Raw genomic sequence first — 22,589 nt, 5'->3', positions numbered from 1 at the left:
AAACAAACACTTCCAGCCTCTTTTATGTTATTTTCCCACTTTATTCGTGCAGGTTATTTCCCTGCTGCCACAACCATTCTAGATACACATGATGTAATCACTAGACCCAGAGGTGTGACGTCAGATCACCCCACTCGGATCCTGGGTTCCCTATTGGACAGTTCCACTGGTTCTACAGGAGGAGCCGCTGCTGCAGGTCAACCTAGCTTGGCTGTCATGAGTACACGCCTGCTCGGCTTTCATAGGCTGTTTGGGGCAAGCCCACAATAAACACATCCACGCTGTTTCACCAAAAATACACAGTTTGGTGACTTATCAGACTGAAATAAATACGGTTTTACTGGACTCTGATAAGAGCACGTTATTATCAGCTATTCAGACTGAGACGTAGTAAATATTAAATTTGCCCTACGCTTCAGGCAGATTCCTCTTCGCATTTGGAGGCGATTTCTCGGTTTGGCAAGTTCACCAATAACACTTTTACATGTGTGTATTTCATTTTCTAAAATTACTGCATACTTCCCACAGACTGACACTTTTTCAGATAAATAATCAAAACAACTGAAAAAATAGTGCGACGTGAGAACCCCATGCGAAGACGCTGATTGGTTGGAGCATCTATCAGTCATTGCATTTGCTCGGAGGATTCGTGATATCAAGTTTGTACTCACTCTGCTCCAGTGTTTGGCTTGGCTTGACAAGTTTCTCCGGGCGATCATGGGGGTAGGAGTGTGTAGTTAGTTGACACATCAATACGAAGTTACAGCCTACTTGCGCGTGTTTCTGCTACTTTTGGGACCTGACATTTTGGCAAATGTAGGGATGCGAGACTTTTGAGATTTACCCTCTTGAGCGCATTTAAACACCCAGACAGGTCTACCACTGGAGAGCCAGACACAACAGACAAGATGAATAGTCTGTCTTTTGACGATCCTTCGCTGGATACTCTGGATCCAACGTTGTCGCTGAATGATCCCAGCGATATTGACACCGCTCTCTTGAGCGACATTGACGGTAAGAAACCTTTTTCCAGTAACACAGGCTACTAGCTTAATCCTTTCGCGTTTAGCACCTGCTAAAGAGCTCAACCAATAACAGTGCTTGTGACTCAATGGTAGCTCCAGTAAGCCATGTGTGCACACTTCATTTACCGGCAGTTTATTTTTGCCACTGTGTCACGGACTCCCATTTTTTTCTAAAGCACTGCTAATACGAACAAAACATTTTTAGTGACTAACTTTAGGTTTTAACTCTAAGCGTCATCTTTTACCAGCTATCATTAGCCAAGCTAGCTTTAGTGTTCTTTGGTATGCTCTGGTCTTGGACTTTTGCTACGGCTAAAATAATAAGTGTCACTAAAGGTTCGTATTTTTTGCACGAGTAAAAGCGCCATTTGCAATTTTACTTCACCGAAAGACAAATTATTATTGGAGCGGTTAAGCTAAGCTAAACGGTGAGGCTAACGTGCTGCTAGATGGTCGTGAGCGCGCCCCGCCCCCAGCCTGCTCTACACGGAGAGGTTACTGCCGTTCATTCCTCTGTGTTGAGTTCACAGTGCCTCAGGTGACCGAATTGACACAATTTATAAATACTATTATTTAAGAATTAAAGAACCTCTCCGTATTTTATCTTTTTTCTCATGATATATTTTATATTACTATAATGACATAATAGTAAGTCATATTGCTATTATGACTTATTATGACTTTTGGTATATTTATCAGCAATAACATTGACTGCCAGAGCAATCTTAATGCAACCGAAATACAACAGCTTAAGTTTTGTCTACATTATCAATAAAAATGAGCGGATAAAAATGTTTGAACACCTTTCATTATTTAATCTACAACAGTAACGGATGGGGTACGTCTTTAATAATGAATATTAAGACAAAAATGTTTACTTTAGAAGCTCATCGATGGTTTATGTATGATAACGTTATTTTATTAAGTTGTACTAGATTGTGAAGGTGATCGTGACGCTATGGTTGTAATGTAAATACCGAGTTTGCAGCTTGTCTCTAGTCCTATCAGAGAGGAGGGAGAGGCCCAGGTTACTCAGTACATAAAAAAAGAAAGAAAAAAGACTAGAAGTCAAAGAATTCCATGACACGTTTGTTGACCCTGTACCGATTTTCATAGAACAGAAAGTTATAATATTGTTTTATTTTTTGTGTCTGTAATGGAGGCACAAGATATTCCAATAACAGTCATTACATCTGTGCAAATAGGGAGTATTTGAGTAATTTCATGGCCTATAATCTACTACAACTGATTTTATGCAAGGCCACAGGCTGGGGGGAAACATTTAATGGTTATTTTTTTTCTGTCTAAGTCAATAACATCCGATTTTCGTGTTGATACTGGTGAAAGGGGTGTTTGTGGAAGTAAATCTGCAGGTGGTATTGGAACCCCTACTGCGGTGCATGCCACTTTCCAAAATTTGACCGACAGTAACCCTGGGTGTTGCTGCTCGCTGGTAACCTCGCGCGCAGCAGCAGACAGGCTCCCTCTCTTTCGTGTCTTGGGCTGAGCGGCATAGCAAGTCTCTGAGGCGCGCTCTGATTGGTCCAGAGCGATCACCTCATACAAAACACTGAATTACAAACCTGTGGTGCTGCGTTTCTTTGCAGACACAACATGGACTTTAGTGCGGAGTTTTTATTGAACAGAATTATGCTGTCGAAGAGATGAGAGCATGTTCATGTCAGTGCCATTTTTGAACATTATATTTCTCATTTTATGTTAAAGCATTGATTGACTTATAAATGCTTTATCGCACATTCATGAACATTTTACAAGTCAGTACATCAGTTCAAATCAGCTTTTCACATGGTGTGGCTACAGTGCACTGGTTTCCTTCCCCTTCTTTGAAGGACTTTATCCCACAGCTCCAGGAATACTATAAATAGTCAGGGTGAACCACTTTAAATAGAGGACAGTGTGTTTACCTGCTGATTATTGTGACTTTTGAAGTACAGTATTTTTCTTTGTCATCCACATCGAATTCTTATGCTTGCTCCAAATTTTTTACTTTGTTATGAACCAGAAAAAAATATATTAAAAACCCACAATGTCTCGTTTCAATTAGTTATGTTATGCAGCATGACTAGTTTTATCTAATGCTTATTTTTGTCAAAGGCTAGCATGCTAATTCTCATTGTTTTTGATGAAAACCTCATTCTTTAAAGAGCTTTCTGTTTGAATTGAGGCAGTTTCAAGCTTTTTATTTACACAGTGGTTGCATTTTATCACACAAGTTGTACTCAGATGACTTTACATACTTCTCTGGCTCTTTTTAAATAACAGTTGCTTAAAAGCTATAAAAACAGTTATGCAGACTACAGTTCCTTATTTCATTAATTAACCTCCTGACTACCAGTAGTTCAAATTTTTCCTCTGTGGAGGACATTTCTTAACCTGAATGTCTTCCAATTACTTCACACTACTGAATAAACTCCTCATGCCATCTACAGAGGACATTTGGGGCTTTTCAATGATACCAAATGTTAAAGGGTGGGGCTTTGGTACCTTTCTCTATTTCATTTAGGAAAATGGCATCCATCAGTGCAAGTGCATTTTATGGGAAGAGGAAAAGTAAGTGTATAAAACTTTTTAATAAGCAAATTTTGGTTTGAAATTTTGATGGCATATTTTATATGGGACTCTTAACATATTTGAATGAATTGTTGATGGAAGCTCAGATATTGAGTTGTCTGATGAAGATCAAGATGCAGAGGCAGAGGAAGATGATTCAGAGAGCTCTGAGGATGAAACTCAGGCAGATCAAGCAGATGTCAGATAACAGAACGGTCCACATCTAAGTCCAGTTGATGTCAACTGTGGAGCAAAAATCCAAAGTACACCTTCAGTTTGTTTTGTAAAAAAGGTCCAAGAAAGATAGCAGGTTTGTCCAGGTGTCAAGGCCCCTTACAATTGCTGAGTACAACACCAACATGCCATCCATCTTCCAGAAATGGAGACAAAAACATATGCAGCAAGTGTCGCAGATCCGGCTGCAAGGGCAAAACATATTTAATGTTCACAAAGTGCAAAGTTTTCCTTTGTGTTTCCAAGAAGTGGAACTGCTTTTTGAAGTATTAAACCAAATAAGCACAAAAAGCAAAACAAAAAGGAAAACGGACAGTTAAACTCGTTCTTATATCCACTTTTTGCTATTTTCTTTGGCACTAAATGATTGCCATCAAGGTTTAGCTTCACATGTACGGTAGGGCTGCAGCTATCGAATATTTTAGTATTCTAGCATTCTACTTAAAATCCCATCGATTAATCGAGTAATTGGATAAAATACATTTTTGTTTAGTTAAAGAGCAGTTATTTTTCAATTTTTTTTCTTTAAGAAATTGAATTTTCTGATACAGCATGTCAATAAGAGCACTTGCTTTGGTAGCTCCAAAATTTGTAAACACACTTTGACACATTTTTTGTGCTTTGTACATCTCATCAAATGTTGCGGACCCAAATGGCACCCGTTTTGTAGAATGACCCATGAGTCTCCAAACTCCAGAAAAGAAGCTATATTTGTTGCTAGTTGCTATTTTGTATAAGAGGCAGCTTAAGGGGTCTGAAAACTCTCTTAATATGGCCTCAGCTCTATTTGAAATACCACTCTTAGATCTTTTTTAAAATTAAACGATTCCTCGAGGCGGAGAAAATTACTCGAGTATTTTTTTTAATGGAGTACTTCGAATCATTCGAGGAATCGTTTCGGCTCTAATGTACGGTGTTCCGATATCCTCTGTAGTAGACACATGATATCTGAAAAAAAAAACGTTTTTTTTCCAAAAAAATGTATTTAGTATAATGACCTCACAAAGATTGGGGAATCTTAAAATCTTTGTGATTGGACAATATTTTTTTCCTGGTAGTCAGGAGGTTAATGAACCAAACTGGAATCAGTTTCCCCCACATCTACATCATCTCAGATATTAGGTGGATTTATTGATCCAGAGATAGTCTTGACGTTCAAACATAATTGAACTATCAAAGATTCCTAGACCTGTGGATTTTTTTTTCAGAGTGGAACATTTTTGCACTTACACTTAGCAGTGATGTTTCTGATTTCCTCTCTTCTCAGACATGCTCCAGCTCATCAGCAACCAGGACATGGAGTTTGGAGGGCTGTTTGATAACCCTCCATACACAGCACCGCCTCCCACCCAAGAGCTTCCCAGCTTGACCCAGTCTATCACCTCATCCTCCCCTCCAGCCACCACCACCACACCTCCATCTTCAACTTCTTCCATCCTAAGCAGTAGCCCCCACCTGGATGCACTTCTCGGCCCTCCTATCACACGAAGTTCATCCACCCCAGACAAGACCTTCCAGCCTCCCACATTTCAGCAGTCCCCCCTGGCACAGGTGTCCAACACTGCCCTGAGGCAGCAGCCGTCTTCCCCTCAGCAGGCGTCAACCCTGAGGCAGCCCAAGGTGGAGCAACCTCAACCCACCCTGGGTCTGTCTGCCCCGGCTCAGGCAGCTTCACCTCACGGCTCGCCAGGACTGGCTTTCAGCACCACGCCGCAGGCCCTCTTTACCTCTCCAGCGCCACAAACTCCACCCCAGACACAGACTCAGTCACAGCTTCAGGCCCAGGCTCAGCCCCAGCAGGCCAGGAGCAACTACACCAGTCAGAGCGGCTTCACAGGTAAGAAGTGTAAGACGGTGAATTAGTGGGTTTGATGTTGTGCCTTTACTGGACATGTTTGTAAATCTGGACAGGATTCACTGAAATGTTAGACGGCATCTTTCTGTCTTTTTTCTCTCCTCCTGTCTTATTAATGTCCTTATTCTGTATTCATAAAGTTTGCTTCATTAAAAGCCAAGAAATTAGATAAATAAAGGTCAAATATTCATGGAGAGCATGTCTTAATTGATTTCAAGTTTTAATTTTCTTGTTTTTTTACTGTGTCGACAGCTTTGAGCTGTTACAGCTGTACCTAGTTCAAACAAAATGTTCACTTCTTTCAAAAAAATTCCAAAGATAGCACACTCAGTCATTCATTCTCAGCTGATCTCATCCTAATCTAATAGACTTTGCTCATCTGTGCGGTAGTCTGTGTGAAAAATGCACACATGAGCTACCACGTGTTACACATGTTATAGTACATATTGTACAATATGTGTACGTTTGTCTGTTACACTTGTTGGTTTTACAGGCAGAGAGTTTAACATCCTCTGCGTCGTCCTCTGTGCAATAAATATTTATTGCTCCTTGAACAAACTGTGATACCCATAGGTCATCCCAGTGGAGCTGATAAGAAACAGAAGGTGACACACTGAATGCTGCTATCGCTTACAAACACTGAGACAGTCTGCATTTCACCTTTTGGCCTACAAACGCACAGATAATGTCTTGCACAGTGACCAGAGAAGCAAAAGAAGGTCATACCCCCAGAGATTCAGCAGCAGGTTTCTTAAAGGGATAGAAATATCTGAGTGCATTTCACCTTTAAGTTCCAGAGTCAAGAATCAAGGAATGAATTCAGTATCAGGAAATAAGAAATGTAAATGTTATTGGTGTATGTTTTGTTTGTGACTGAATATATCTTTTTGTTATTTTTGTCCCCAGCTGGAAGCCCCAGCACTGTGAGCCAACCCGCTCCCAGCTTGACCCCCTCACCACCGAGTGTTCAGCCCGTCACCATCCAGGCCCAGATTCAGGGGCTGACCACCACCTCTCCTCTCCTGACCACAACAGCGAGTCCACCGGTCCAAACCATCGCGCCCCACGTGCAACAAGTACCTGTACGTGTGCAAGACTGGCTGCTTAGTCTGTGTCATGTTTACCACGTCATAATCATATTCATGTGCTTGTTTGTTTTCTCAGGTGTTGCTGCAGCCGCAGTTCATCAAGGCAGAGTCTCTGCTGTTGACAACTCTGAAGCATGACCCCTGCATGGTCACTACCATGGCTTCTCCTACATCCCTGGCCTCTACCACGCCAGTGCAGAGCACTTCATTGCAGGTTAGCACATCATGTGCAACAGTATACTACACTAAAAAATGTGCATGATTATTTATTTAACCTGAACATTGTGAGAAGTGGCAATAACTCGGGAAGTATCAATCAAATAATCAACTTAAATTTGTAGAGCCCTTTACAACACACAAGGTGACCAAAGTGCTTTCCACTAAAATTAGTACACAACAATTCAAATTCAATACAATAGAAATTAGTGCTGTCAGGCGATTAAAAAAAATTATCTAATTAATTACAGGATTTGTAATTAATTAATTTAATTAATCACATTTTAATCTCATATCTGCTTAAGATCCCAAAATAAAGAATTTGAATTCCAGGACATTAAAATTACATTAAAAGACACCAAAAAAAAATAATTAAAAATAAGGTGGGAATATATACAACACATTTTTAGGTACCCTGAGGCATAGGGAACACATGAAAAAAGTGTTAGAGTCCTATCCTTACAAAATCTACACAGTCCTGCACCTAAAATAAACTGATTTGATTTCTGGGACGGTTTTTACGTCTGTTCACATTTTTACTTGATGTTGACTCAATTTTCACTGCAATATGAACTTCTATACTTCTATGAGGTCAGGAGAACCAGGGCTAAAGGCTAAAAACTGTGAGGAACTATGTACAAAACACTTTTTTCAAGTCTTGGATCAAAGAAAAGTGAAGTATTCTCAGTTTAACATGCTCTGAACACACAAACTGTTGCTCATTGGTGCAGAGCAGCCCCAAGCTGAAACATGACACCAGGAAGATGGAAGGAAATTTTCAAAGAATTCTTTAGATTTAAATAAAGGACAAATATCGATCATTCAGGGCTTGTTTAATGCAGTAAAGAGTGTAGAATTACCTGTTTATTTACAGCATTGAGCTAGAGCAAATGGTTGATTTTCTGTAGATTTTCAAAAAGGACGTGTGAATAAACGAGATGTGCAGTCCCCTTAAAAGCGCTCTCTCTTCCCCGCGGTTCAAAGCATGTTGCTGACGTCAGTTGTGATACATTCAGGGACAGTCGGAAATTTGAAAATCTGACGAGAACACCACTTTTTCCAAGTGGGACAAACGGTTTGTAAATGCTAGACATTTGAAACTAAGTGCGCCTTTGAACGCCCCGTAGGTTTGGATCCAGATTAATCTGCGTTAATTTTTACAACGCGTTAATTTGCGGTGTAATTAATTAATCAATCTAATTAATGCGTTAAAATGACAGGAACATCTCATGCCATTACTGTATATTAAAAGCCAGTCTGAATATGTAATATTTAAAAAAGAGAGGGCAGTATGTAAATAAAGATGGAAAAAAATGTAAAAATATATAAATAAATAAAAAAGCAAATGATCTGTTCCACAGGCTGGATGGAAAAACAGATTTCACCATAAAATAAACAAAAAAGCAAAAATATATGAAAGTTCCTGTGAAGTTGAAAATAAGATTTTTATGCTTTAGTTATAGATTAGCTTGTGTCTTTCTCAAATCTTTCTTTTCCCTCCTTTGCTCAACCTGCTCAGGCGTTTATGGGCGGCGGCACCATCCTGACCACAGTACCCGTCATGGTGGACGCAGAGAAGCTCCCCATTAACCGCATCGCCATCAGCGGCAAGCCGACCGGCCAGCCACACAAAGGAGAGAAGCGCACTGCTCACAACGCCATCGAGAAGCGCTATCGCTCGTCCATTAATGACAAAATCCTTGAACTCAAAGATCTTGTAGCTGGCACTGAGGCCAAGGTTGGAAAAAATTCTGCTTAGCTTCTAATTATTCCAAGAGTGCGTCTAATTGTTGTTGTTGCAAGAATTTAATTGTATAATTGTTTGTTTTTCCACTGTTTCAGCTCAACAAGTCAGCAGTTCTTAGGAAAGCCATCGACTTCATCCGCTACCTGCAGCAGTCCAACCAGAAACTCAAGCAGGAGAATCTGGCTCTGAAAATGGCCGCCCAGAAAAACAGTAAGTGCTCAAGCCCTGCCTCTTGCCTTTATTCTATTACACCTTTTCTGAGATTTGTTTCAGTTCCTTGAACAGAAGTCACTGAGTTGACCTTTTTGAGATGAGGTCTATTGATAGTGAGTGTTATCCTGAAATGACAGAAGTGAAATGTTCTTGTGAAGCCTCTAAGTACGTGAAATTGGAGGCTGAGGATGTCTCTACCTCTGATTGACCTCTTAACTGTTCTCCTCATCTGCCCTCAGAGTCTCTCAAAGACCTGGTTGCCATGGAGGTGGATGGGCAGGCTGATGTGAAGACCGAGCTGCCCACCCCGCCTGCGTCTGACGTGGGCTCCCCCACCTCCTTCTCACACTGTAGCAGTGACTCAGAGCCTGACAGCCCTATGGTGGAGGACACCAAGGTATGTCTGAAAGAGACTTACCTTAGGCTACATACATGTAACATTACTTTAGGTCTAACGGATGTTTAAGCTACAAACAAGTGTGTGTGAAGTGTGTAACCAGTCAATACAAACAGCCAAGTGTTCCCCACGCTAATGCATCCCTGGCTTCCCATTCTGCAGCCAGCTGTGGGCAGTTTGGACAAATCATCTGCAGGAGGTGGTGCAGGTGGGATGTTGGACCGATCCCGCATGGCACTCTGCACCTTCACCTTCCTCTTCCTCTCCCTCAACCCTCTGGCTGCTCTGCTCTGCTCCTCTGGGAGCAGCTCAGCCACTAGCGCTGCAGCTACTGCCTCTCATCCTGGAGGAAGAAATGTCCTCGGAGTGGATATCACAGGTAAGTGGGCGGGGTTTGGTGGTTTCTGGGGCAAGGAAGCAAAAAGAAACAAGAGTTTGTAGAAATATTGAAATTCTGTAACTTAAAGCAGAGAATTCTTGAGTGATGACTCTGGAATGTGTGTTTTTTGCAGCAGACTCGTGGAGCTGGATGGACTGGATGCTGCCGACTATACTGGTTTGGCTCCTTAACGGTATCCTGGTGTCAGGGGTTCTGATAAGACTGTTGGTATATGGAGAACCAGTCACCAGACCACACTCTGGATCATCTGTCCTGTTCTGGAGGCACCGCAAGCAGGCTGACCTGGACCTTGCAAGAGTGTGTTCATATTATTTGTATTTTATTTATTGACATATTTTCATGGGAGTAAATGATGTGTTTCTCTCTATACTCTGGCTCATCTTTCACGTTTTCCTCCGTGCCAGGGAGATTTTGCTCAGGCCAGTCAGAACCTCTGGACCTGTCTGAAGGCTCTTGGTCGTCCGTTACCCATTTCCCAGTTGGACCTGGCCTGTGCTGCCCTCTGGTCCCTGTTAAGATTCTGCCTCCAGCGCCTGTGGGTGGGCCGCTGGCTGGCTGCCAAAGCTGGAGGACTGCGATCAGACCGCCCCCTGCAGGAGGATGCGTGCAAGAGCAGCCGTGATGCCGCCCTGGTTTACCACCGCCTGCACCAGCTGCACATGACAGGTTGGTTGGTGGAGAATTTTCACAATGAATTACTTTGGTGCTCTTAACACTGCAGGGGGATATTAAAATAACAGGCTCATAACTGAGCATTAAGCACCAATAAAAGGTTCAGACTTAGGCTGTGAAACAGTCCAACAGATCACTTTAATCACTGGTCTTGTTTGGAGTGTTGCTGTGAAGTATCTATTTTATTAAAATTCTTTCTTTTGTCTCCTGTCTCTGCTCACAGGTAAGCTGAATGGTAGCCACCTGTCAGCCGTGCACATGGCTCTGAGTGCGGTGAACCTGGCAGAGTGCGCTGGCTCCTGCTTGCCGGTGGCTTCTCTCGCTGAAGTCTACGTGTCTGCAGCTCTACGCGTCAAAGCCAGCCTGCCGAGGATCCTGCATTTCACATCTGTGAGTCCTCTTGGTTTACAGCTTTAAAGTGATACAAGTTGGGTCCTATCACAGGGTTTGGGGCAGAAATTACCCCTACAGCAGTGTTTTTGTGCAGCAGAAGCCCAGAGCGCTCACACCAAACACCCCCTCCCTGCTCCTCTGCTGGTTTCCTCTGCACTCAGACGGGGCCATATTTTACTTGACCAAAAACACAAACGGACTCCCACCGAAAAAATCTGATAACAGTCTGCATTCACGCTTTATTCAGAGAATTTTCAGCGCGTTACTTTCACACAAAAACTAAATAAGGCTCTAGTTCTCATCGTGTCGTAAAACGGCGCTACCTCTGCTGCAGAGCCACAGCTGGCTACGAGGCGCTCGCCGCTTAGTGTATCAGTCCGCGCGCGCGCGTGCCAGATATAAACAAACGCAGGTAGTCTGCCAGGACGAAGAGACACGATGAGAACTAGAGTCTTATTTAGCGGTGTTTTTGTGTGAAAGTAACAAATTCTCTAACTAAAGCGTGAATGCAGACTGACATCAGATTTTTTCAGTGGGAGTCCGTTTATTTGTGTTTTTGGTCAAGTAAAATATGGCCCCATCTGAGTGCAGAGGAAACCAGCTGATGAGCAGGGAGGGGGTGTTTGGTGCGTGCACCCTGGGCTTCTGCTGCACAAAAACACTGCTGTGGGGTCATTTCTGCCCTAAACCTTGTGATAGGACCCAACTTGTTCCATCTCGGAGTATCACTTTAAGCTCAGTTATTCATACTGTGAGAAACTGAGGTTGTTGGTTGTTTAAAGTGACTCCTTAGTGACCCTAAACACACTGACCCAGAACAAGTAAACTAACTCTGAAAATCTTTTCACAGGGAATAAAAGTGAGAAACTTGAACTTGTTTTTCTGTTTTTCATCTTGATAGCGTGTGTTCCTGAGCAGCGCCCGCCAGGCCTGCCTGTCGTCCAGCGGCAGCGTGCCTCCTGCGATGCAATGGCTCTGTCACCCGCTGGGTCACCGCTTTTTTGTGGATGGCGACTGGGCCATTCGCAGCACTCCTAAAGAAAGCATTTACAGCCAGGCTGGCAACACTGGTGAGTGCATTCAGGTTACAGTGCACACTCCAAAGCGATAAATCCTCCTCAAAGCACAGCTCAGCTCCTTTTTGTAAAGCATACAAGCACGCCTAGATATTTGTTTTTTTTTGTACATTTACAGTTTGTTGTTTCTCTTCCAGTCGACCCTCTGGCCCAGGTGACTCAGGCGTTCAGAGAACATCTCCTGGAGAAGGCTTTGTACTGTGTGGCTCAGCCTTGTGGAGAGAAGAGCCCCAACCAGGGAGAGGGGTGAGAAAACGCTGATGCTGTTCATTCTGCTTAAATTTGTAAACCTTATGTGCCTTGTAGAATCAGAAAGACTCAGAATTATGTCCGCCCAATCAGATTTGGGACACCCGTCTTTTATATCAACCTCCAAGATTGACGTTTGCTGTTGATTAAATGCAGGAATTATTTTAGTCAAGTTACGGCTGAAATACACCAGATGCGTCCCCAGTCCGTCTCCAGTCCATCTCTGCTCTTTCCATTTAAGTCGATCTGTCAACTTACACTAGATCCATCTGTGTGGCTGGTCCGTCATGTTGCAGGTAATACACAGCCATCCTAATTTTGCTGGATGCAGAGCTGACACACATGAATTCAGTGTAGGGAAGATCAAACGGGACAGGAAGTTGTGCATAAGAACTACCTGAAAACACCCACAGACTTTCAAAATAAAACAAACCGTGTCAAAATCAGTTTGTATTTAGCTTGACTATGATGACAAATGGACATAAGGTGCTGAGCCAGACCAGGAGTCAAGAGGTTTGAGGTTTTACAGCCCAGCATGAATTAGGGATGGGCATGTTTGAATATGCAACTGTTACAAACTAACCTGACACGCCAGACAGACAGTTCCATATATCCACCACGGAAATAGTCCATCTGGTTTGGAAATGTTTTCAGGGTCTGAACCTTTAAAAATAACCACACCTGGTGATTGGATGATCATTCTGCTCGTCACACTCATCACTGTCAGGATCTAGAAAAAGCTTTAGCATCTCAAAATATTTCACTCTAGCTCATATGAGTTTCTCAAGCCTGCTGAGAAAATTTCTCAGACTTTTGAAGACCTGGGATCTTGGATTAGAGAAAGCTTCCCCCAGCTTCCCCTGATCTCAGTTGTTTTGGAACAATTTTTTTTTTTCAAATCACCTTTTTACCAGATACGACGCGACGAGATGAGGTATTTATCAATACAGTTATGTAGTGCTGTTGTTTGAAACATGACAACAAGCAAAGTTGTAATTTGTATACGTAGCGCTAGCAGCCCAACATATCCGTAGGCTAATGTGACAAACTCAGTTCCTACAGTGGTTTAGTAGCTGTCCATATGTAACGCTAATAGGAAGCAAATCACACAATCTCAAGCAGATGTCCTCAATTTTGACAATGATGAAATCAATTTTTTTTTTTTCTGCAAGTTGGCCTTGAACAACTGCTGTTACTTTTTGTGGGAATGGGAATGTCAATGCACCTGCCTTTAGTTTCAGTTATTCTTTTAAGCTTTATTCCTTCTCAGTTTACCTATTTTATGTTAAAATACAAACTACAGCTGTCAAAGATCGATTGCTGACAACAGCTTAAAGTCACAATAAGGTCTCAAGACTTTTTGAAAGGTTTTTAAAAAAGTCTTAAAAAGGTATTTAATTTAACCTCAGGATTTCAGCATATTTCCTGAGTAAGAGGCATGGGAACTTTTTGGTCTCACGACTCCAGCTGTCTGTCAGTCGTGCAGCTTGCTTGGCTGAACTTGCAGCCGTTGTGAGTTGATGGACACAGTCAACATGCGGAAAAGGACTGCAGATGTATCTGGTGTATTTGAGGCTTTAGAAGCAGCTCCACTTATGAAACTGTTTATTTACAGCCTACTTTCCTGTTTCTCCTGGGCCGCTCTCTGCACGGTGACTCAGCAAAAACCCCAAAGTGCTGATACTTTGACTCTCCTCAGCTGATGATTAGAAGTGTCGTCTCTTAGCTAGTTTTGGTCCCAATTCATTTGTAGTTCCTTTTAAATGATCAAAACAAAACCAACGATCATTATATAATGAACTTTTTTTTAAAAAAGGGAACAAAAGTAGTGAAGGATGTTTTTGGTGACGCTCATCCTTTCCTGTTCCTGTTCCTCTCCTCAGGGAGTACGCTGACGCCCTGGAGTACCTCCAGCTGCTGATCAGTGCATCAGATGCTGCAGGTGCCACATCCCAGTCCTTCGCTATTGGCTCCAACATGGCGACTGTAACTGGTAAGTCGACATGGGCACTACCTTTCCTGTTTTGTGTAAATTTCACCTCCTTTCTTCATCCCTGCCTCCTTCTCATCTCTCCTTTTCCCTTAGAGTGTTTGATTCCTCTAATTTCTACGCAAAATCAAACTCAGTCAGAGAAAGTTGATTTTTCTCGCTAGGCCTGTCACGATAACAAATTTTGCTAGACGATAATTTTCCAAAATATTTTTGCTGATAAACGATATTATTGTCAATATTATTTTGATTTTTTTCATTTTTTCATTGATGTAATTATGATAAATGGGATAATAAAGTGAGTACACTATATCAAAAGCTAGAAACTTTAATTTCTTAAGAGTATTTAACTGTAATTAAAAGGTCAGGATCTTTTAATTAAAATAAATTAAACAAAAAATATAATAGCTTTAACAAACAAGAAAGAGAAATAAATACAATGAAAATGAAATGGACTCTCTTTTAGAAAAAATACATGTCAATGAAAACAATTAATACTAATCAAAAACAATAAAACATAGACTCTGTCTCTAAAGAAAAAACGAAACTCCCAAAAATTAACAACAATAAAAACTATAGCCTAAATAAAAGGGAGTTTATACAGTTCCTGAATTATTTGTCACATGTACTTTTCTCAGTCAATCCGTACTGTCTGTCAAACATTTTTAACATTTCTGGCTTTCAACTGTATTGAAGGGCTGCATTTCTTTGGCAATGTAGCTGTCTTTCAGCGCCCACCATTTGGTGCTTTTATTTCTATTTACTTTGCAGACCAAAAGCCTTAGTAAGAGCGGATTGTCAAAGAACAAGGCTCCGCTGCACCTCCCCTTCTTCTTCTTCTTCGTCACCACTATTTTCAAACAAATGCGACATATCAGCTTGTTGGTGTTCATGAGCTCACACTTTGTTCATTCTGATAAAAAACAAAATATTCCCACTCTGGGACTGTGGCAGGCGGCTTAAGAACCGTATCTTTCGTGTCATTACTCATATTAGCGTGTGTTTCCTCCTTACCCCTCAGGACGCTCGCTTCAGCTCTCTCCGAGTGTACGTGCGAGCAGCCCCGTCTTCACCCCAAAGATTGCATTTTTGACAGATGCTCACTCCGCTATAAATCCGCTATAGAACCTATGCACCTCGATGTTAGGAAAGATAGACGTAGTGAGCCATCTTCTCATTCAGCCTCTTTGGTGGAAAGAGAGGAGGAAAACAAACATTCATGCACGTGTCAGTTTATCGAGGCTGGTAAACTTACCGAGGACGTTTTGATTTGTCCTTCGGTTAATTGATTTATTGATTATCGTGACAGGCCTATTTCTCGCTGTTAGAATTGAGTCGCCTGATCTCCGCTTCCTTGACTTCCACCCTCCTGCTACTTCCCTTTTCCTCACTGATCACTGATCTGAGCAGAAGGGGGGGACTTGGTGAAGGGGAGACTTCCTCTAGCTTGCATCATCTATCTTCAGCGCTGTCAAACCAGTGATCACCTTGACAGCACAGAGAGAGGATGTGGGAGGGGAGGCTGTGCAGGGACTTTAATCTAAGACTTTTCTTGGCAGAGCCTCGGGTTGCTCGCGACGTGTCAGAAGTCTGTGTGTGTGCTGCCCAGTGTTAAATGGAGGAGTTTTCCATCATGAGGGAGTCGTCAAAATGGCTGCTTTCTCTCAGCTTGTTTTGACTCTGCCACAGGGGGCAAACAGATTGATTCAGAGGTCAGGATGCAGACAGCAGCTGTCTCCCTCTGCCTGTGTGTGTGTGCACTCGAGTTCATGAAGTGGGCAGCGGGGGATTCAGATCTTTGCATGCTTTTTTTTTTTGACTGTCAAGTGTTGACTGCTTTGTTCCATCTTCCAGGCTGTGACCCCCACTCCAAGTGGTGGTCCTCAGTCGCTGTGGTGATCATCAACTGGCTCCAAGGAGATGACGCTGCAGCAGAGAGGCTGTATCCCACCGTCGAGCACCTGCCCCGCAGTCTGCAGAACGCAGAGTGAGTTTGACACGCACACGCTGAAATGCCAGGCAGGGAACACACACACACACACACAGAAACACACACATTTTCCTCTACTTTAACCTGTGTCCTCCGTCTCCTCCCTCCGTCGCTCTGTCAGGAGTCTTCTGCCCAAGGCGTGTCTGAACACATTCAGGGCGGTGCGAGCTCTGCTGTCCAAGCCGGAAAACTGCCAACAGAGCCTGAGCTACAGCGACAAGGCCAGCACTCTGCTTCGAGACAGCCTCAACCTGGGACCACACTGCCACAGCTCCAGCTTGGACAAGGTGCACACACACATCACACAGTCACACACAGGGAAAGCTCATCCAGAGTGCATATCAAAATCATTTTATCAGTCCCAGGAGAGTAAGTTTTGGATCAGTAACTTGTTCATTTAAAGTATTTAAAGTCAGCAACACACACTTAACACACCTGCAGACCTGCCCTCTGAGCTGCAGTGGCATCCTCCCCTCTGGCTCTCAGCAGATGGTGATTCTGGTGGATAGGTAGCTCGCTGCGCGTGCCGGGTATGGCTGGAGCTGTGGTGCATTGTAGTTGCATTGCATGTGTGTCTCCGCTGAGTGCAATGTATCTGCAGTGCAACACAGAGCTGGCTGCTAACAGCAAAAGACATACACAAACACACACATGCACACACACAACAGTTGAGTGGTAAAAAATGCCCTTTAACCTAAATGTGTAGCTTTAATTCATGACCCTTTTGAAGACATTAGAGAAAAAAAATGTCTTAAAACTGCTAAAAAAAAACACAACAGATTAATTTCTTTTCTCCTTTTTTTCTCAAATCATTAAATCAATTTATTCATAATCAAAAATACCAAATTAATAGTTTTTATTATTTTAACCCTTTAAATGCCCATTTGATCACATGATGTCACTGTTTTTTATTTAAAAAAAAAAACATAAAATGAGTCAAATGTTGGAAGGCTGGGGATTTTTCTTTAAAATCAGGCTTAAACATACATAAAATAAGTAATAAAATTTAACTTGTTCCTTTTTTTTCTTTTTTTGGTTGCATTGTCAGATTCTTATATTTGACCCTTACAGGTAAACAGAGGACAAAAATGTCCTCTACAAAACTGCAACAAACATATAACAAATTTATATTTTTGACTCTTTTTTTTTTTTTCCTCTGATCTTTCGATCAACTTCAGTCCGAACCAAAAAACAACAAATATTTAATTATTTATATTATTTTAACCCTTTAAATGCCACTTTGTATGTAAAATGTTGTTCTCGCTGTTAAAAAATGTGAGTGATATGTTTAGAGGTACAATTGGAAAATTGTCCCATCTCATTTTAAACAGTTAAAAAAAAAAAAAAAAAAAAATTAAAGTCTCTTTTTCCCTAAATGTAACCTTAAAATTAGAGAAGCAAGACTTGGAACGCCAAGACGTGAGCACATCACCCCTGTGCTGTCGTCTCTCCACTGGCTTCCAGTTCGTGTTAGAATTGATTTTAAACTTTTGTTGTTTGCTTTTAATGCCATTCACGGCCTGACTCTTCTGTACTTGTCAGAGATTTTAACTTTACGCAGCCATAAGAGGGCCCTTCGTTCTTCTGGCCAGTTCCTCTTAGACGTCTCAAGGTCCAGATATAAACAGTAGGAGGGACCGTTCTTTTTCTATCACTGCACCTTCATTGTTGCCCCCAGACATCTGCACCACCACAGACTGTGGTCTTTTTAAATCTAAACTCAAAAGTCACTTTTTTAGAATGGCTTTCAACCCTGACTAAGGCTTTTAGGTATCGTGCTCTTATTAGTTTTTAACTTGTTTTATCTCTTCCAAATGGCTTTTATGCACTCTTATGCACACCTCTCCTTGCATTTTTATGTATCTTACCTTTTTTTATGTATCGTTCCTACAATATTGTTTTATGTCGCTTTTATCTATAGTGTTTTTATTTATCCTTAGACACTACTGTAAAGCACTTTGGGGGCTTTTTGGGTTCTGTAAAGGGCTCTATAAATAAACATTGATTGATTGATTGATTAATTATACTGTGTAATAAGTTTGCAATTAAAAATTGTGGTGGTAATGGGACTAGATGGGACCTTGTTGTCCTCTCTTTGGGGTAAACCAATCTAACTTTTCTGGTCCCGATACTGATCTGATACCAGTGTTAAATGATAAACTGCATGCCCTACTGTAAGACAAGATTAGTAATGTTTTGAGTAAAAGAAAAAATGTGTACATATGGAGTTACTGAAGTTAATATTTATTTAAATTATACGTTTTTAAATGTTGAACAGAAGTTGGGTTAAAACAAAGCTTCAAACTTACAGAAATTACTATTAAATTGTAAATTTTTTATACCCTGTTGACTATATGATAATTTAGCCTTAGTGTCAAGTTCGGACCAATCCCCGCTAATACCTGATCCAGCTTTGAGAGGCTGGATCGGGGCCGATACTTGATACCAGGATCGGATTAATCCCTACCTCTGTTTGTCTGAAAAATGAAGAATCTGACACTGCCTAAAAAATAACTCCAAAACAATTGATCATAATCAATTATAATACAGATCGTATGTAGATTCAAGCTTGATCTCAAATAAAAATCCTCGGCCATCCAACATTTATTATATGAAAAATAACTAATTTCATGTGTGTTTCATAAAGAAACAGTGACATGTAATCAATTTGCAATTTTGTTGTACTTTGTTGCAATGACAAATAAAGCTCTATTCTATTCAAATAGGCATTTAAAGGGTTAAAATTATAAATAAAAAATGGTATATTCTATTAGGACTAAAGTTGATTGGAAGATATGAGCAAAAAATAAAAAATGTGAAAGAAACCGTCTTATAAAACATTTCGTGTGGAGTAACACGACCAAAATAACGGCCAAAAATTGAGCAAAAAAAGTACCTGAAAGGACAAAAACGTCCCTGATTACCCCCGAGGGTTAGCATCTAGTAACACTCTGATCTTGTTGTTGCTGAAGAATTTACTGGTGTATTATTTATCTGGTGTGTTTCTTGTTAACAAAGTTAAAGTTTCCATGAAGTTTTTCATGTTCCTCTCCTGTGCCGTGGTCAGGAAGTAGACTTTCCTCCTTTCTCATTCCTCATTTTGTGCGTTCCCCTCCAGGTTGTCCAGTTGCTCTTGTGTGACCTCCTGTTAGTGATGAGGACCAATGTGTGGCGTCTGCAGCAACAGCAGGGGGTCGGTCCTGCTGGGTCTGGGTCAGTCGGTACCAGTGGTCCTGCAGGGCTCCACCAGGCCTCCCCTCCAGAGCTCCAAGGCTTCCAGCAAGATCTCAGCTCCCTACGCAAACTGGCACACAGCTTCAGGCCGGCAATGAGAAGGGTACATCATCATGTCCTCACACTCTGTCCTCTCTGGATTTTACAACCTTAGCATAAAAGTTCTCCTGAAATCATCACAGATTGAAGTTAAAAGTATCGTTCAGGCTGAGGATGGAGCCTAATCATGTGATTGGCTGCCTGAAATGCCTGGAAATCCTCATAAAGTAACGTTTAAATGACGATCGCTCAGGGATTAAAGAACGAGAAAAAAAAAATGACAACGCCTCATGAGCAGAGCACAGCAGTCCCAAACACAAATACTTCCTGTGCACATATTTACAGGCGGTTCACGGTGCAGTTCTCCGAGGAAATTAGCCAGGAGGCGTTGCAACAGTTACACACAAATACACACACATACACACCCCTAAGGCAAATGTTTAGCAGCAACGTTCACAACGATTCAAAGCCTGTGTGAGGTAGAGCTGAACGCTCAGTATGACTCATCACCGCTCGCACCCCTCCCTTCTCATCCGTCTCATCCGTCTCCCCTCCCTCCCTCCGTCTCTCTCCAGTTGTTCCTTCACGAAGCGACAGCCCGACTGATGGCGGGGGCCAGTCCCACCCGCACGCATCAGCTCCTGGATCGCTCGCTGCGACGCAGAGCGACGCCCGGTGCCAAGACAGGTTTGTGGACGCATTGTCGTCAATTTCTTGTTCCACTCACCCTGAGAGCGTTCACAAAGAAGTGGTTAAAGCTGCATGTGCTATCAGTGAAAGTCCACACAGAGCAAATCGGCACATTTGATGAGACTTTGATCGTTTTATTGCATCTATTTGCATTTGAATGGGTTAGAAATGCAACCTCATAAATGGATTTATTCATTACTGACTGATAACAAGCTTTGTGTTCAGGATGTAGTGCTTCAACATTTTTCCGAGCTCACACAAATCAGTATTTTTTTATTACTTATATTAGTGCTGGATCAGTTTTTAATGAATGTAGGAGGTTAATCAATTAACGAACCTTCTCAAAACCTTAACTGAAGATGCCATTTCTCTCCGAACTGGGTTTCTAGATCAGTCTTCAATCACAACTTTTTAAATAAAAGTTAGAAAGAGCTGAGAGACGCTGAATGGCTGTAATCAGTGGCTCTAATCAGCTTCTCTGTTTTGCCCAATTGTTCTCAACTCTAAATCCCTTCAGTAATTAAACCAGAAGCCGCTCAATGCTGATTGGCTGTCAGTGGCTGGCAGCGTAGAAAGCTCACCACTGTAACAAGATTGTTTTTTTGTTTTTTTTCTAATTTGTGTGCAGAAGAGTGCGAGACGCGGCCCGGCCAGCGGGAGCAGGCGGAGGCCGTGATGCTGGCGTGCCGCTACCTCCCTCCTTCCTTCCTGTCGGCTCCGGGCCAGAGGGTGGGCATGCTGGCGGACGCAGCGCGCACCCTGGAGAAGCTGGGAGACAAGAGGACGCTCCACGACTGCCAGCAGATGATCATCAAGCTGGGCAGCGGCACCACCGTCACCAACAGCTAGAGGAACGGGAGGAGGGGAGGGCGGGACATGCATGGACACTGTATACGGAAACATCTCTGACAAACAAAAAGACGACCCCTGTAGACATACAACCACATCATCTCTGGTATTTTAGTGTGCAGCTATTGAACAGATCAAAATTACACATTTTCATATCCAGCTTCCAGGATTATTTTTTAAATCCCTCTCGTCCCCATATCCCTCTCAACCCCACATCAGGAGGCACTTGTAGAACCCACAGTCTTGCTGTGGAGTTTTACCAGAAAACAGAAGCATTTTGAACCCTTGAGAATGCGTTGCAGTGCCACAGTTTGACCACAGAGAGGAGCCACCATGGTTCAGTGTGAGTGATGTATGCGTGAGGCATGAGGAAGAAACATTGGCCCTGAATTCATCCCAACAAAATCCCACTTGCATCGTGTGCCGGGAGTGTCGGCTGCTCTGATTGGCTGCACACGGACATGTCTGTTATTTGTGGGAGGATTTTGCTAGTTTTTTTTTCTGATTGATGCATCAGAACCATCATGTCTTAGTGACACAATGAGAGCCGCTGTACGAGCTCTGTGACTTTTCTGCACTAGCCCTACGAGGCTGATTTCAATGAGATGAGTAAAATATGGCTTTATGAGTTAATTTTCATTCATCAGAGGTTGTTTTCCCTTTTTTTCTTTTTTTTTTTGCTGTGTACATATTTTAAAATGTATTTATAATCTGTATGGATTAAGCAGTATTTTGCGTAAGCAGAGAGATAAATGCTTTTTGTTCCCTTAAATATTTGGTAGCTTTCAAGCAGGCCCAAATGATGAAGTTACTTCACTACTGCTGTGGCAGTAAGTACGACACGGAGACAGCATCATGTTATTGCATCACTCAGTCTGACTCAGTCGACCTTTTGCACTGTTGCACACATGAGCGACTAAAGTATCTCAAAGACTAGTGGTGTCAGAATCTGGCAAAAAAAAACAACAAACCACAAACTCAGTAATGTGATCTTTTGGCACTTTTCCGAAAAGTTACAGGAGTCATGCAGCCAGTTTGAGGAGTAATAACTGACCATGACTGTTTTCCAAAGAAGGCCTGTAGTGAACTTAAAGTGTTTCCTTTGTAGCTCCAACAAAAAGAGCAATATTTGCTCTTCACTCATCATAGTTTCATACGCAGACAGAACCACCATTCATGGACTTTTTTAGTGAACTGTACAAAGTAAAACAAAAAATTTCAGCATGTGTTTTTGTTAAAGGACCAGTATGTTTTTACAGTGTGACGCTAATGTGAAAGATGGAAAGTCATCAGAATGAGATGAATGGGATGTGACCGTGTTTAAAGGTATTATCCGTGTATCCTTTTAATCGACACCTTTTCATCTCTTCCTTTTATGATGTAAATATTAAAGCATTTTGTAAAGAAGGATGAAGCGTTTCCTCTTCTTTCCTTTTTTTTTTATTTTTGGGAGCGGTTTTAACGCCACGTAATGAGGAAAGGAGCCGAGAGTCTCCCCTTGATCGGCTTAAAATTATGCATTTAGGTCATGTGCTGAGATGCAAAATGGGACGAAAGTTTTGCAACACGTTCTGGGTGTTTCTATTTTTGGGGGGTAATGCTGCAAAAACGGAAAATTTAGAGCGCTCCAGAAGTTTTTGAGATTCACAAGTTTTCTTGAG

The 22,589-nt window shown here is 42.0% G+C and overlaps 1 protein-coding gene across 2 annotated transcripts; it reads left to right on the top strand.

Moving 5' to 3' along the window:
* The first annotated feature begins 646 nt into the window (after positions 1 to 646).
* On the top strand, positions 647 to 22,338 carry srebf1 (sterol regulatory element binding transcription factor 1). 2 transcript variants are annotated; one of them, XM_074697200.1, is made up of 19 exons: positions 647 to 1,014; positions 5,098 to 5,667; positions 6,592 to 6,767; positions 6,850 to 6,987; positions 8,509 to 8,727; positions 8,832 to 8,946; positions 9,189 to 9,346; positions 9,509 to 9,725; positions 9,862 to 10,043; positions 10,151 to 10,412; positions 10,642 to 10,808; positions 11,713 to 11,881; positions 12,025 to 12,133; positions 14,020 to 14,129; positions 15,981 to 16,113; positions 16,238 to 16,403; positions 19,235 to 19,453; positions 19,965 to 20,076; positions 20,708 to 22,338. In XM_074697200.1, the coding sequence occupies exons 1-19, from the start codon at positions 909 to 911 to the stop codon at positions 20,926 to 20,928; spliced, it is 3,549 nt and encodes a 1,182-aa protein (XP_074553301.1). In that variant the 5' UTR covers positions 647 to 908; the 3' UTR covers positions 20,929 to 22,338. The 2 variants fall into 2 exon arrangements, with proteins under 2 accessions (XP_074553301.1, XP_074553299.1); XM_074697198.1 differs by having other exon boundaries at positions 9,859 to 10,043.
* The last annotated feature ends 251 nt before the right edge of the window (positions 22,339 to 22,589 follow it).

The sequence above is a fragment of the Halichoeres trimaculatus genome, unplaced genomic scaffold (assembly GCF_033239565.1).
Source record: "Halichoeres trimaculatus isolate MK-OKI-2021-1 unplaced genomic scaffold, fHalTri1.1 fHalTri1_scaffold_20, whole genome shotgun sequence".
Lineage (NCBI taxonomy): Eukaryota > Metazoa > Chordata > Actinopteri > Labriformes > Labridae > Halichoeres > Halichoeres trimaculatus.
The sequence above is the reverse complement of the archived record's forward strand: the minus strand, read 5'-3'. Positions and strand labels throughout refer to the sequence as shown.